General features: G+C 41.2%; 1 protein-coding gene across 1 annotated transcript in view; it reads right to left on the reverse strand.

Moving 5' to 3' along the window:
- Positions 1-3291: 3291 nt before the first annotated feature.
- DDR2 (discoidin domain receptor tyrosine kinase 2) overlaps positions 3292-15989 on the reverse strand; it is a 64394-nt gene continuing 51696 nt past the window's right edge. Inside the window, exons 13-17 of the mRNA XM_070746713.1 lie at positions 12006-12133; positions 10066-10257; positions 8010-8244; positions 6825-6974; positions 3292-4095 (exon numbers count right to left, since the gene is read on the reverse strand). Of these exons, the coding sequence (XP_070602814.1) occupies positions 3961-4095; positions 6825-6974; positions 8010-8244; positions 10066-10257; positions 12006-12133 (840 nt within the window). The 3' untranslated portion in view covers positions 3292-3960. The remainder of the gene's footprint in view (positions 4096-6824; positions 6975-8009; positions 8245-10065; positions 10258-12005; positions 12134-15989) is intronic.

Raw genomic sequence — 15989 nt, forward strand, 5'->3', positions numbered from 1 at the left:
TCGGGCCGAGCGGTTCTCATTCTAACCGACAATGTGGCTACACGTGCCCACATCAATCATCAAGGCGGCACGAAATTGCATCATCTTATGCGGGAAACAGAATTGCTTATTTCTTGGGCGGAACAACATCTCCAGTCCTTGAGAGCAGAACATTGCAGGTACCTTGAATGTCCAAGCAGACTGGCTGAGCCGTTCCACACTGGATCCGGCAGAATGGCAATTGGATCCCAACATCTTCCGCAAGATTTGCCACCGCTTTGGCACCCCAAAGGTGGAGTGCTTTGCCACCCAACAGAACACACAGCTCCACTGTTTCTTCTCATGATTCCAGTCCCCAGGAGTGGAGAGCATCAATTCCCTGCGCTCCTTTTGGCCGAGGAGTTTGCTTTATGCTTTCCCTCCAATCCTGCTCATCCCAAAAGTGGTGAACAAGCTCCTGACCAAACGGGCAGAACTACTGCTGGTAGCACCACATTGGCCACAAGATCTGTCAGTCTTCAGTCCATGGCGTATACCAGACAATCAGATATCCCTCAGCCAGGGATCAGTTTTCCACTCAAATCCTCAATGGTGACACCTCATCATCTGGCACTTGAGAGGTACCAATTGAAATCTCTTGCCTTACCAGACAATGTGATCACCACAATACAGGCTGCTCGCCATTCTTCAATCACCAGGATCTACGGCGCTAAGTGAGCAGCTTACTACAACTTCTGTGTTTCTAAAAACCTGGATCCGCTGCAAGAATCACTAGAACAGATCCTGTCCTTTCTCTAGGCAGGCTTCGACAAGGGGTTAGCTCCCAACACCCTTCATCGCCACATGGCCGCCTTGTCTACGGTCTCTGTGGCGCTACAAACCTGAGACCGCAGTGTTGCATCACTATCCTACTTGGGATCTACCACTCATGCTACAAGCGCTAACTGACCTTCCATTTGAACAACTGAGGTCAGTTTCATTTCGATTTCTGACATTGAAGACTGCCTTTCTCATCGCGATCACCTCAGCCAGAAGGGTATCAGAGTTGTCAGCTTTTTCTGTCCGTCACGACCTCTGTTTGTTCCATACAGACAGAGTGGTATTATGACTTGACCCAGTCTTCTTGCCGAAGGTCAACCCCCTTTTCCATCGGTCGCAGATCGTGCTTCCTGATTTCTGTGCTCAGGCATCTCATCCCCTTGAACATCGTTGGCACAAACTGGACGTCCATTGAGCCCTTAAGCTCTATATTCTTAGAAACCAATCATTTAGGAAGTCCAAGGCCTTGTTTGTCTACTCCTACCCATCTAATCAAGGACAAAAGGTTTCATCACAGACCATTGGACAATGGATTTGATCATGTATTGCAGAGGCTTACTTGTCCTGGTCATGGCAAGTTCCGGAAGGCATCATGGCCCACTCCACTCAGAGTGCTGCCACCTCGGCCGCATGGACTACACAAGCCTCTGTGGAGGACATTTGCCACGCAGCCACATGGGCATCTCCTACTACCTTTATCAAACACTACCATTTGGACTCCTTTGCCTCTACAGAGGCAGCCTTCGGCAGGCATGTTCTTCAGCGTGTTTGCGCTCCTTCTGCTCCCCTGGTCCTGCCTTCTCCCTCCCTGACTGGATATATAGCTTGGGTATATCCCATGTTGGACTCTCCTTAGCAGCGCACTGGAGAAGAGCCGTTGACTTACCTGAACGGTCTTCTCGATGTGCTGTGTGGAGAATCCAAATCCACCCGGCCTTGTCTTGGCCCAGGTTCGCAGTTATTGTTTCTGGTTCTGTGGTTATTGTTAATAAAGTTTACTTGCTGAATTTGTCTACGCCTTCATTTAAAACTGAACCCTTTGTGCAGCTAGGGGGAATAACGTAATTAAATATTTAAATTTAAACTCAGTCCCTACCAATAAGACTGAAGTAAGACCCATGTTGGACTCTCCACGCAGCACATCGAGAAGACTGTTCAGGTAAGTCAACGGCTCATTTTTCCAGCACCTAAGTTCAGAACAGAGCACATGTATTTGAATCTACTTAGCATCAAGTTTTTGTATATAATGAAGTGAAGTGAAAGGACCTGCCTCTATGTCTGGGCCAGACTTTATCCAGTGCTCCTATCAAATGCCTTGGCCAAGCCTAGTTGACTGGCGAGATCGTATGTACAAATAGAGCATGGAGTATGCTTTGCATAAGAAAGTCAACAGCCTTATTGTTACTCTGCTTTCACTCAGGAACTGCACATTTTTATTTAAAGGACTTTTAGTTGATCTTCAAGATGTCTGTGCCTGTCCCAAAGGTGTTTTTCTAAAGGTTCTGAAGAAATATTTTGGATGAGAAGTGAAACATTTTCAAGGAAAAAACTCCAAGAAAGTCCAGTTGCCTTTTAGAAAAACATCTTTGGGATAACCATGACCTGGGTGACTGAGAATCTCTATTGATACAATGTCTGCTACCTATTGATATTATGAATAAATCTCATGTATTATAATTTTCCATCTGTAAATCAGGATTGTGGTATCCCATTTCTTCTGGCAGCACTCAGATTAAGAGTCAGGGAGAGAAACCAAGGCACTCTGTTCTCTACAGCAGGGGTCCCCAACCACTGGGCCGCGGACCAGTACCGGGCCGCGGGGCATGTTGCACCGGTCCGTGGAGTCAGCAGCTGCCGGCCCTCATGCCGCCACCCCCTCCCTCCAGCGCTTCGCCTCCCGCCGGGCAAGAGGCCTCGGGAGGCAGGTTCTGCCGGCCACAGGACGATGGACGGGACAGAGGGGCAGGAAGGACCGAGAGGCTCAAGCCTCTTTTGGCTTCTGCCGCGGGGCACTTTTGCGTTTTTGGCTGGGGGGAGGCAGGAGGGCCAGCCTGACCCCCTGTCTCCAGCGCTTAGCCCCCGCTGGGCAAGAGGGCTTGGGAGGCAGGTTCTGCCGGCCACAGGGCGATGGCAGGAAAGAGGGGCGGGGAGGACCAGCACCCCCATGCTTAATCCCGCCCCCAACCACACCCCTTTCCTCCCCCACCGGGCCATAGAAAAATTGTCTTGCTGAAACTGGTCCCTGGTGGAAAAAACGTTGGGGACCACTGCTCTACAGCAGTGTTTCCCAACCTTGGCAAGTTGAAGAGATCTGGACTTCAACTCCCAGAATTCAGGGAGTTGAAGTCCAGATCTCTTCAACTTGCCAAGGTTGGGAAACACTGCTCTCCAGGACAGTGAGTAAAATGTGTAGACATGGGACATATTCTGAGACATATTCTATAACATCCAAATTTTTGTAACACACAAACATTCTGCTAAAAACAATGAAGGTTGCACCCCAAATTAATTACATTTTGCAAAGTCTGCATACTTTTTGTTAAATGATACAAAATTGCCTACTTTCTCTAAGTTTACCCAACCCATTCTGTATTAGCAAATCCTGTCCTAAATCACAGAAAATCTATTTCAGTACCTTCTTTGGCTTTTTCGATTTAAGCAAGCATTATCCAAGCCATAATCTGTGTCCAGTATGACATTCTGCTCTTTGACTGCCTCTTACACGATTACAGCTCTTGCATTCAGCAGTGGCATAAAACACTACCGTACTAATTGCTTCAGTACTTTCCAAGTTCATGTGTCTATTTCCAGCTCAACTCCATTTTCAAGCTTTTTTCATATCCTTTTTTAGGGAAAAAGAATATATTTTCTTCTCTTTCATAGACAAACCCCATTAAAAAAAACACACACACACATACAACCTACAACATTTACAAGATAAATAACTCTCTCAGTCTTTACCAGTCCAAAACACAGCACCATGAATGAGGTTATGTGGCAGACCTGGTCAGATCCCCATTTCTCTCTCATCTGTCCTTTGATGGTTGATTTGAGTCCAGCTGTGTTATTGAAGGAAAGGTGAAGTGGCTTAAGTTCTGGGTATAACTTGGAGAAGGTAACGTGAAAGGGGGAAGGGGTGGTCTATAGCATTTGAAGGCATCACTATGAAGTGGTCGTTTCTTGAAGAAAGCAGTGGATTTCTTGGAAGGAAGGGCGAGCTTTGGTATCTCGTCTCCAACAGTTGAGCATTAGCTTATATACAGGATCAGGGCACAATGGAGGCTGTGGAAGGTAAATCTGAAAGGGGAGAAGGAGAGAAAAGCTAGTATTGAACAATTCCTTCTTTAAAACATTAAAACCTCTATTCATATTCTGTTTTGTTCATTTATGGGATATTAGTTGCCAAATGTGATTCATAGTAGATAATCTCATTTATTTTGTGATGGTGATTTATTTAGCACATTCGCATCTCATTCCTTTTCCACAGAGTTCAGTTAGTTTGTAAGATAATAATACTACTACTACTAATCATAATAGTCATAATCGTCATAATCGTCATAATCGTCATAATCGTCATAATCATAATCATAATCATAATCATAATCATAATCATAATCATAATCATAATCATAATCATAATCATAATCATAATCATAATCATAATCATAATCATAATCATAATCATAATCATAATCATAATGTGGCACAGATGATCCACTGGAACTTGTGCCAGAACTACCATCTACCAGTGGCAAAAAACTGGTGGGATCATAAGCCCGAAAAAGTGGTCGAAAATGAGCAAGCAAAACTACTGTGGGACTTCCGACTTCAGACTGACTGAATTCTGAAGCATAACACACCAGACATCCTGATTGTGGAGAAAAAGAAAGTATGGATCATCGACATCGCAATCCCAGGGGACAGCAGAATTGAGGAGAAGCAGCTAGAGAAATTAGTGAAATACAAAGATCTAAAAATCAAGCTGCAACGACTCTGGCATAAGCCAGTGAAAGTGGTCCCAGTGGTACTTGGCACACTGGATGCAGTGCCAAAGGATCTCAGCGGACATTTGAAAACCATCCGAATTGACAAAATCTCCATCTATCAATTGCAAAAGGCCGCTTTACTGGGATCGGCAAACATAATTCGCCGCTACATCACGCAGTCCTAGATGCTTGGGAAGCGCCCGACTGGTGATGAAATACGAAATACAGCATAGTGATCTCGTTTGCTGTGTTGTATTGACATCATCATCATCATCATCATTATCATCATAACAACAACAACAACAACAACAACAATTATAATAATAATAATAATAATAATAATAATAATTTATTAGATTTGTATGCCACCCCTCTCCGTAGACTCGGGGCGGCTCACAACAATGATGATGCTTCTCTCTATTCTTGAAACACCACAGTGAATTAGATTAAAAGTGATTTTATCAACACATTGTCCAGTAATATTTCTTTTTCTGAGTTGAAAACTAGTCTGCTCTGCAGAATCAAGCTTGAGCAAGACACTGTTTCTTGAAAGCAAGAATGCATGATATTACTATCTACCCACCCTGAGCCAACACAGAAGAAAACATCCACCTCTCAATCCCTACTGTTACACATCAAAAGTAGCACAAGTGATGCTATTTGGTTTCCTATTGTGCTTCATTACATTGCAGGCAAACATTTTTCAGTCCAACTGGCTAAAGTCTGTGCTGTAATACAGAGAAGAAGTGTCACCTCCCATTGTCACTGTTTTCTTTATATGGCCTATTTTTAAAACACATTTTTAAAATGGTGAAAAGCTGGATTTTTGTTGTTATTAACTCCTCAGTGAAAGACGGTCATTTCTCCTTTCTTTTTAACCTTGGGAATTTGACAAGAGTTGCGCTAGTTTTCCCTTCTAGTTCAGGTGTCAGGAAGAATGGTAAAATTGGTGGTCCGACCCCTTTTTTTAAACTAGTCAGTAAATGCAACATGAGTAAAAAAAAAGAATGCCTATTCAAGTAAATAAAGTGAATATAAATTATTCATAGCTAGATATTGAACTGCATATTAAAACACTATAGATTTCTGAAGTACTGGAACTCCTCCCTTAATTTATTTATTTATTTATTAGATTTGTATGCCGCCCCTCTCCGAAGACTCAGGGGAGCTCACAACAATAAAAATAGTACAAATCCAATATTTAAAAAGAATTTAAACCCCTTCATATAAAAAGCAATCATACATCTCACACAAACTATGCATAAAATAAAAACGGTCCAGGGGAATCAATTTCCCCATGCCTAACAACACAGGTGGGTTTTAAGGAGTTTGCAAAAGGCAAAGAGGGTGGGGGCAATCCTAATCTCTGGGGGAAGTTGATTCCAGAGGGTCGGGGCTGCCACAGAGAAGGATCCTCTCCTGGGTCCCGCCAGACGACATTTTTTCATCGACGGGACCCGGAGAAGGTCAACTCTGTGGGACCTAACTGGTCGCTGAGATTCGTGCAGCAGAAGGTGGTCCCAGAGATGCCAACTCACTCAGCACCCAGGTCACCATTACAACATTGCAGCATCCTTCTGTTACATAATCAACATTTACGGCCTTCACTGCCATCTTCCAACAAGAAAAGCCTGTGAGGACATTGGCATGAGGATGCAAATGGTGACCCTGAGGTGTAGTGCTTAACAACATCACACAATTCCTTAATTATTGTAATCATAAAGAACTACAACTTCTGCTGCTAAATGGGCTCGTCATGTGATCAGGCTTCATGACCACATCATTTAGCAATGGAAATTCTGGTCCCAATTACCGTTGTTAAGTAAGGATTAAGAACATAAGAACATAAGAAGAGTCATGCTGAATCTGGCCAAAGCCCATCTAGTCCAGCATTCTGTGTCACACAGTGGCCCACCAATTGTACATGGGGATCTTGAGAAGGCAAAACCCTCACTTTTAGTTTCTTCAACAGATCAAATAACGTTTCCATTTTCTGAGTGCAAACATCTCTGTATCTAAAATATTCATATGTTTTCATACCTGTCTTCCCTGATTTCTGAAAAATTCTCCAGTGTTCTCAATAACTTGCTCATCAGATAGTTGAGAATATGGTTGCTCTCGGCAAAATGTGAAGGTTTCCCAGAGTGTAACACCAAAAGCCCAGACATCACTTGCAGTTGTGAATTTCCCCTGGTTGGAGGAACAGAGAGGAGAAAATCAAAATGAATTATATACAGAAACAGGATTGGTTGGCCCAACCTGGCAGCAGGCATATAAATAGCTGCCAGACACGGCCATGTTGTCGTTGTATTTAATCTTGTTCCAGTTCGGTTGTAATAAGCTTGTTAACAATAAATCATCTTAACGATTCCAGCCTACGTTGTTTCATTTACCAGACAGACTTAATATAACTAATCAGAGATTCATGGTTTCCATAAAAATTAAGCAGCTTCAAGGAGAAAATTTGCCTACAAGAAAATAAAATTGTATGAATCATATAGTTCTGTATGTTTCTAGAAACTGGAATAGATCTATTTATGTTTCAGTCTTCATCTGATGCTGAAACTTTTCAAAAAAGTTGCTGTGTAGAAAAGTTGTTTTCTTTTTAAAATTTGGAAAAATTAATAAACATTATTTTTAAAAAAGAAAGAAAAGTACACAGGAAGGAATGTAAGAGGAAAGCAGGGAATGAAGGAATAAACAGGGAGGGAGGAAATAACAAAGAATGTTGGTGAGGGGGGAGGGAGGGAGGAAGGAAGGAAGGAAGGAAGGAAGGAAGGAAGGAAGGAAGGAAGGAAGGAAAATTTCTGACATTCACTGCCCATTTCCCACAAAGAAACTTAATGGGAAGTTGGAAGCTGCTCCCACTGATTTTTTCCCCAATGCTCATGATCGTTCTGTTTCCCTGTTTAGCTAAGGAAATATCTTTGAAATGGTGGTCCAACAAGTCATGGGAGGTCTATTCCATGATTAAAGGTACATTAGGATAAAAATGGAAACGTTACTTTAATACTGGCACAGATAAATATAGTATAAAGATATATCAAGCATATGTTGATGATGAGATAAAGGCAATATCATGAGATCCCAGCAGAAAAAAAGAGTGATTAAGTGTGATTAAGGGAAAGTAAGGGTAGGTCCTGTTGTTAGATTAAGTGGTTCATGGTTATCCTTAAAGTTTTCCACTAACCTCTACGGTCATAATAGCAAGTGCAACATGCTCACCAAAAGAATGCTTTCCCAGGACATCCAGCGAATAGGGAGCACTGCCCGACCCTGGATTCTGTAGTAGTCCCCACTGTAGAGGTTGCGGCTCATGCCAAAGTCTGCTATCTTGATAGTATAATTCTTCCCCACTAGACAGTTGCGAGTAGCCAAGTCTCGGTGAACAAAATTCAGGGAGGAAAGATACTTCATGCCAGAAGCAATCTGGATAGCTATGAATTTCAGGTTTGCGTAACTGAATGGTAGAAGAAAAAGAAACAAAAATAGGTTCTTTAGTAATTGTCAGCAGTCTTAAAGAGCAAACATGCCACACATACCATCAGCTGCCCAGGAGAAGCATGTTTATCAAATCTTCTACAGGTTAAAGTAGTTTTTTTATATTATTTATTTATTTATTTATTGGTTTGTTTGTTTGTTTAGTCAAACATGTACAAGATAGTATGTATTGGTATAAACATAAACATAAACATTAGCAAAGTAGGCACAGGAAAATTAGGAAATAGGACAGTAGGACAAGGACAGGAGGCACAATGGTGCCCTTATGCACACCCCTTACAGACCTTTTAGGAATGGGGTGAGAGGATATATAAATTGTGTGTTATTCTAATCAAGTTCCACTTGTGTGTTTTTAAATAAATTGCAGTCCAATCAAGATCAGAACCATCACAATTGGGGAAGAAAGAATCATTCCCACCAGGCCCTTTACTATATCCCTACAATCATGAATGCATTAAAAAAATTTCATGAGGACACAAGTAGTCCTTGTCCTATGACCACAATTGAGCCCAAATTTTCTGTTATTAAGAAAGACATTTGTTAATTGAATTCTGCTCCATTTACAACCTTTCTTGCCACTGTTATTAAGTGAATCACTGCAGTTGCTAAGTTAGCAACATGGTTATTAAGTGAATCTGGTTTCCCTATTGGCTTTGCGGTTCAGCAAAAGGTGATCACATGACGCTAGAACAGTGCAACAGTCATGGGCCAATTGCTAATTTTGATCACATGACCATGGAGATGCTTCAATGGTTGCAAGTGTGAAAATAGTCATAAAACAGTCACTTTTTCAGTGCTAAGTAAATAGCTGTAAGTTGAGGGCTACCTGTAATTTAAAAAAATAGAAACCGCTCATGGTTAGGGGTGAAATTTTAATTATACAACAAGAAATTTAAGAAAGCTTGAAGATCCCTAGGCCTGACACTGGCCCAGAAGATCAAGCACTATGTATTTAACAACAAAATGAATTAAAACCTGAGTAGAATAGCATGACACACAATTAACATAGTATCTAGTTTAATTCTGGGTGCTATGTTTCCACAATGCTTAACAGTGCATGAAAGACAACCAGCCATCTGGATGGGGATTTGCAATCAAACAATAAAGAACTATCTGTCAAAACTTACTCTCTTTCAGCATAGTCTGTATCAACTTCTAATTCGCAGTTTGTCAAACAGAAAGAGGAGGGTGTTTGGTAAATTCCTAGGTGGGGGGGGCAGGGGGCGGGGAGAGCTAAGGAATGCATACTGGAGAGGAGATACCTACCAAAGCCAAGTTCTCAGAGCTACTAGCCAACTCATTATGTTTTCCCAATACAAAAGTACTGAGTATAATTGGTGGACAATGACCTGTGGGCCGCCCAGGGGTGAAATAGGAGTTTTACCTATGTGGGATTCCATGGGAAAACCTCAGAGCTGACTTTGCTTCTGCTGTGCTTAAATGGATCTTTCAATAGTTTTACTATTGCTAGTTCCTACATGCCAGGATTTTCTTTTTTGGATGTGCCAAATGGGACTTTTGATACAATCGTCCCTTCCTGTGACTATTGGCAGAGGTCAAAGAAGAAGAGGGTGAAGAAATTTTGAAGACAGTCTTCTCATCTTCCCAAAGCCAAGGAGAAATGAGTAGAGAGAATTACAACATCCTTCGGCTCTAACTAAAGCCTGAAAAAAACACACATATCCCCAGGCTAAGATAGGTGTCCAAGTGAAAAGTAGAACAGGCCTACTTCACAAGAAAAACTTTACAGGCTAGAATTGAGGGAATCCTTATTTTCTACCTGACAGGAGGAGTGGAGCTCTCCGATACGTTTTGGGGTTCCTGACGAGACAAAAACTGGTTGAGATCACCATTTTCCATGTACTCAGTAATCATGCAGAGAGGGTCATCAGTGATGCACACAGCCAGCAACCGGATTATATTTGGATCCTTCAGCTTGGACATAATCTTAATCTCCTTGAGGAAGTCATTCCTACCAGAAACAAAAGCCATGCAAAGATGAAATTAGTGAGCTATACTGTTTTCAATAAAACTTGCTAGTATGAGGTAGAAACCAATAACCTCCTATAAAATTTATTTATTTATTTATTTATTTATTTATTTATTTGTTTGTTTGTTTGTTTGTTTGTTTGTTTTGTCCAATACACAATAATACTTCTCGGAGTCCTCGGAGAGGGGCGGCATATAAATCCAATTAAATAAGTAAATACACAATGAGGGTTATAGAGGATATAATCAGGTAGAATGTATTAAAGGGGGAATACAGGAGAAAATAAAGGAGTAAAATATAACTATGAGAGAATAGCAGGAAAAGATATAAATATATAAGAGAAGATATAGGAGATATAGGAGAGATAATAGTACAGGGGACAGTAGGCACTCTGGTGCACTTATGTACGCCCCTTACTGACCTCTTAGGAACTTGGTGAGGTCAACTGTGGATAGTCTAAGAGTAAAGTGTTGGGAGTTAGGGGAAGATATTACAGAGTCCGGTAGTGAATTCCATGCTTGGACAACTCAATTACTACAGTCAAGTTTGGAGCGGTTAATATTAAGCTTGTATCTGTTGTGGGCTCTTGTGTTGTTGTGGTTGAAGCTGAAGTAGTCTTTGACAGGCAAGACGTTGCAGCATATTATCTTGTGGGCAATACTTAGATCATGTTTGAGGTGTCTTAGTTCTAAGCTTTCCAGGATTGTAAGTCTAGTTTCGTAGGATGTTCTGTTACGGGTAGAGGAGTGAAGAGCTCTTCTGGTGAAGTATCTCTGGACATTTTCGAAGGTATTAATGTCAAAAATGTGGTATGGGTTCCAAACAGATGAGCTATATTCTAGAATGGGTCTGGCGAAAATTTTATAAGCTCTGGTAAGTAGTGTGAGATTGCCAGAGCGGAAGCTACATAGGATCAGATTAACACCTCTTAAAGCCTTCTTGGCGATGTTTTTGCAATGGGCTTTGGCACTTAAGTCTTTAGTTATTAGTACTCCGAGGTCCTTGACCGAGTGGAGTTTATCTGTGATAATTTGCTTATTCAGTTTGTATTTGGAGTTTTGATTCTTTTTGCTGATGTGAAGGACAGACCATTTGCTGGATGAGATTTCGAGTTGCCGTGTGTTTAGACCAATCAGAAACAGAGTCTAGGTCTTTTTGGAGAGCAGTTGTGTTATCGGAATACATGAATTGAAAATAAAACAACACACCACCACCACCACCCACATCTCTTAAAATTATTGTACCTTTGTTAGTAACATTGTAGACAATGAGTTGGAAATAGTGGTATGGACTCTTTTTTTTTCTTACATACATAAAACTCTATAGTCTCATGTAATGGCTGAGTACACAGTACAGAATTAAGCATTTGTTTTAACCATTAGAAACCTATACAGTACTCTGTTTTTGTCCTGTCTTTAGTCTAGAACACCTGGGTAGAGGGGATGCTCTTTCTCACTTTGATTTTGGCAATATTATGTATTTTCAGTCAGTTCTATATAATAACAAATATGTTTATACCCATTGACTGATTGTGGAGTCCTTGATATTCTGTGAGCTGTATACTTTCCTTGCCGACTTTTCATTATGTGACTGAGTAATATCTAATGATATCTAATCAGGTAATGGAATATCTCTGGGAAAACTGCCAAGCTCACAAGAGGACCAAGGACTCCACTGTTCAACCCTGAGAACTGCAGCTTTGTTCAGCCTCTTCTGTTTGTTACAGGCACCTGGCATTCTTGTTGGCATCAGCTCTCAGCATTTTCACAGCCAGTAGGACAGGCTGGCTGACAATACCATCCAGAACAGAATCCTGATCCACAAATCTCTCCATTCCTTCCACTTCACAGAGGTGAACCTAGAGAAAAAGCATTGGGCATAAATGGTTTGACAGTTCACTCTTGTTTGCATAAAGAGAAAGTCTCGGTTTTAATAAAAAGTCCCATAAAATCTCATTTCCTATTCTCTGTGAAGAGTAGGAATGCATCCAAAATGCTATTAATTTCAGGGTCAAATATACTGTACTTGGCAATATTAACATAATCTGTTTTTCATTCCAGTGTGTTTATCCTTTATCAGAAGCCTCACAGACAAAACAATTATTATCTTCAAGGATGTTAAACAGAAAAGGGCAACTTGACCACATAGAAAAATATGATTAGTCCTTGACATTTCTGAGCAACATAAATGATCCTGTGTCTTTGGTTATCTAGCTGCAGTATTAAATAATATTCTCCCTTAAAATTGAAGAAGCCTCCACAGATATATCTGGTTCAAAACAAAACTTTATCCTTAAATTGTTTAATATGTGATTGTTGCTACGCTGCCTTGAATATTTAATAATTACTTTGGGGGCTCTTACAAGGACCTCCATTGCTTCATTGCTCAAACAAATGGAGGATTTAAAGCAAGTGTCTACTAGTTATAACATGATCAATAAACCTGTCAATTGGTCATCCACTTAATCATGGACTTGGGCAGTGATGGGCTCCCATGGGAATGGTCAGGAATGCAGTTCCAGCAGCAAAATTTGGAGCTCCACCTCAGAGCACCCAATTTGCACTGAAAGATGTTGAAACAAAATGCATAAGCCACGCCACGGTGTGGTAGTAAAAAAATTGGTAGCCCATCACTGAACTTGGGGCACTTTCTGGCAAATATTAGGGACCTTCTTTTAGAGCAATTAATAACAAGATGTTTCCTATGACAATACAAACATAAGCTTTCAAAACAGGCCTACTTGGGTTATGAAAACTGTAACCATCAGCATAGAGAAGAGAGGGAATAAGAAGATGGGTGAGAGATGAAGAATGAAATTCTACTTTATTGTTATTTTTTATTTATCTATTTATCTATTTATCTATTTATTTATCTATTTATCTATTTATCTATTTATCTATTTATCTATTTATCTATTTATCTATTGATCTATTGATCTATTGATCTATTGATCTATTGATCTATTTGTTTGTCAAAGATAAATAGGATAGTAGTAGTTTGTATAAACATAAGTAAAAAGTAAAGATAAAAGAGGACAATAGGACAGGGATGGTAGGCACAGTTGGGCGCTTATGCACTCTCCTTACAGACCTCTTAGAAAGGGGGAGAGATCGACTGTAGACAGTCTAAGGTTGAAGATTTTTGGGTTTGGGGGAAGAAACCACAGAATCAGGTAGTGCATTCCAGGTATTGGTCACTCTATTGTTGAAGTCGTATTTTCTGCAGTTGAGTTTGGAGCGGTTTACATTTAGTTTGAATCTATTACGTGCTTGTGTATTGCTGCAGTTGAAGGTAAAGTAGTCATTAACAGGTAGGACATTTTGGTGTATGATTTTATGAACTACATTTAGATCAGATCGGAGGTGATGTAGTGGTAAATTGTCTAATTCCAGTATTTCAAGTCTGATGGAATGTCTTTCTGTCTGTCTGTCTGTCTGTCTATTTACAGTGGTACCTCGGTTCTCGACCACAATTCATTCCAGAAGTGTGGTCGAGAACCGATTTGGTCGAGTACCGAATTAATTTATCCCATAGGAAATAATGGAAATGTGTTTAATTGGTTTCCAGCCCCTATTTCCTTTATTTCCTATGGGATAAAGATATGAGGTCTAAGCACTCCAAGCTGTAGTAAGGGTGGGGGCAGTTTCGGGGGGGGGGCTCCTTTCCTCAGTGGTTCGTCTTCTTCCCTTTAAGCAGTTACACCAACTTTCTCTTTCCCGGCAGTAGCGACGGCGGCCGCGGCTTTCCTTAGAGCAGCAGCAGCGCCGAGAACGTGAGATGAGAAAGGGAAGCCGTTGACGTTCCCGGCGCTGCTGCTGCTCTAAGGAAAGCCTCTGCCGCCGTCAGGAAGGAGAAAGTTGGTGTAGCTGCTTAAAGGGAAGGCGAACCACTGAGGAAAGGAGCCCCCCCCCCCTGAAACTGACGGTATTGCGCCACCCCACCCTTCCTACACCCTTCCGCTCCAAGCTGTAGGGAGTGGGGGGGCGGCTGCAATACCGTCAGTTTCGGGGGGGGCTCCTTTCCTCAGTGGTTCATCTTCTCTTTAAGCAGTTACACCAATTTTCTCTTTCCCAAGAGTAGCGACGGCAGCAGAGGCTTTCCTTAGAGCAGCAGCAGCGCCGGGAACGTCAACGGCTTCCCTTTCTCATCTCACGTTCCCGGCGCTGCTGCTGCTCTAAGGAAAGCCTCTGCTGCCGTCGCTACTCTCGGGAAAGAGAAAGTTGGTGTAACTGCTTAAAGGGAAGACGAACCACTGAGGAAAGGAGCTCCCCCGAAACTGACGGTATTGCAGCCGCCCCCCCCCCCCACTCCCTACAGCTTGGAGCACGACTGGGAGGCTGTTTAGTGGGCGGCCAGAATGGGCGTGTCGGATTCCAACTCCCATTCCTTCTCACCCCGTCCCCTCATTTCGGATAATAAACAAAATTTTCTGTGGCTGTTCGGTATCCGAATTTTTGTTCAGATACCGAAGCAAATTTTTGCCGAAAATTTTGTTCGTTATCCGAAATGTACGAGAAAGGAAGCGTTCGAGTACCGAGGTACCACTGTATTTGACTTCTATGCTGCCCAATCCCGTAGGACTCAGGGCGGCTTACAACAATACAAATACAATACAAAATAAAAAGAAGTCAAATATCAGTATTAAACTATAAAAACCTCAATTATAAAACCCATGCTAAAAATATAAAGCCCGTTATAAACCCCATTATAAAATCCAGAAATTTAATCTATCAGACAACATACATACCAACCAAACATAACACTGTGCTGGATGTTAAAATTCATGACCCCCCCCCCCCCAGCTTGCTGGCAAAGCCAGGGCTTAATGGCCTTAGGAAGGCCAGTAGAGTGGGAGCCGTATGGACATTGAGGGGGAGTTGGTTCCATAGAGCTGGGGCAGCTACAGAGAAGGCCCGCTCGCAATAAAAGAAGTATTTTGTTGCAAGCGGAGGAGTGAAGGACATTTCTTGTGAAATATTTTTGGACTCTCTCAATTGTGTGCAATTATTGCCACTTTACTTTTTTTTTTTAGCCTGCCAGTTACAACTTTTTTGAAAACTTTTTTCGCTGGATACTAATTTGAACATTTCCGAACATAATGATATCAAAATTGAACTGAAAAAAATGGTGCTCATTTGGGGGTTTTTGCTCAGAAATAGGGCCTCCCCCCACCACCACCGGCCTTGCTGTTTTCCATTATTTTCACTTTTTATATAGATTTGGCTGGAAATTTTTGGAATATCCTTTTGAAAAGCAAGTACATGATGGCCAGACAGCTCATTTTATGAAATAAATCCATTTTACTAAAAACAAGTATGTAATTTTGAATTTAACACCATAATTTGTATATAACCTGAAAAAATTAAGCACAGCCTGTTGGGGGCCTTTTCTGAGCAAAATAAACAAACAAGCATCAGTTTTTTCAGTTCAATTTTCATTTCATTATGTTCAGAAATTTTCAAACTAGTAATTCAATGCCTAAGTTATTGAAAATATTTGGAATTAGGGGACTAAAAAAAATTATAAATGACATGCTTGAAAACATGTGGGGGGGGGGCTTTTATGAGCAAAATAAACAAATAAGCATCAATTTTTTCAGTTAAATTTTCATTTCATTTTTTTCAGAAATGTTCAAACTAGTAACCTCACACAAAATTTAGAAAAATTGCAGGCAAAACTATCTATAAATTGGAAAAAAAATCACCAAAACAAGA

The sequence above is a fragment of the Erythrolamprus reginae genome, chromosome 3 (genome assembly GCF_031021105.1).
Source record: "Erythrolamprus reginae isolate rEryReg1 chromosome 3, rEryReg1.hap1, whole genome shotgun sequence".
Classification (NCBI taxonomy): Eukaryota; Metazoa; Chordata; class Lepidosauria; order Squamata; family Dipsadidae; genus Erythrolamprus; species Erythrolamprus reginae.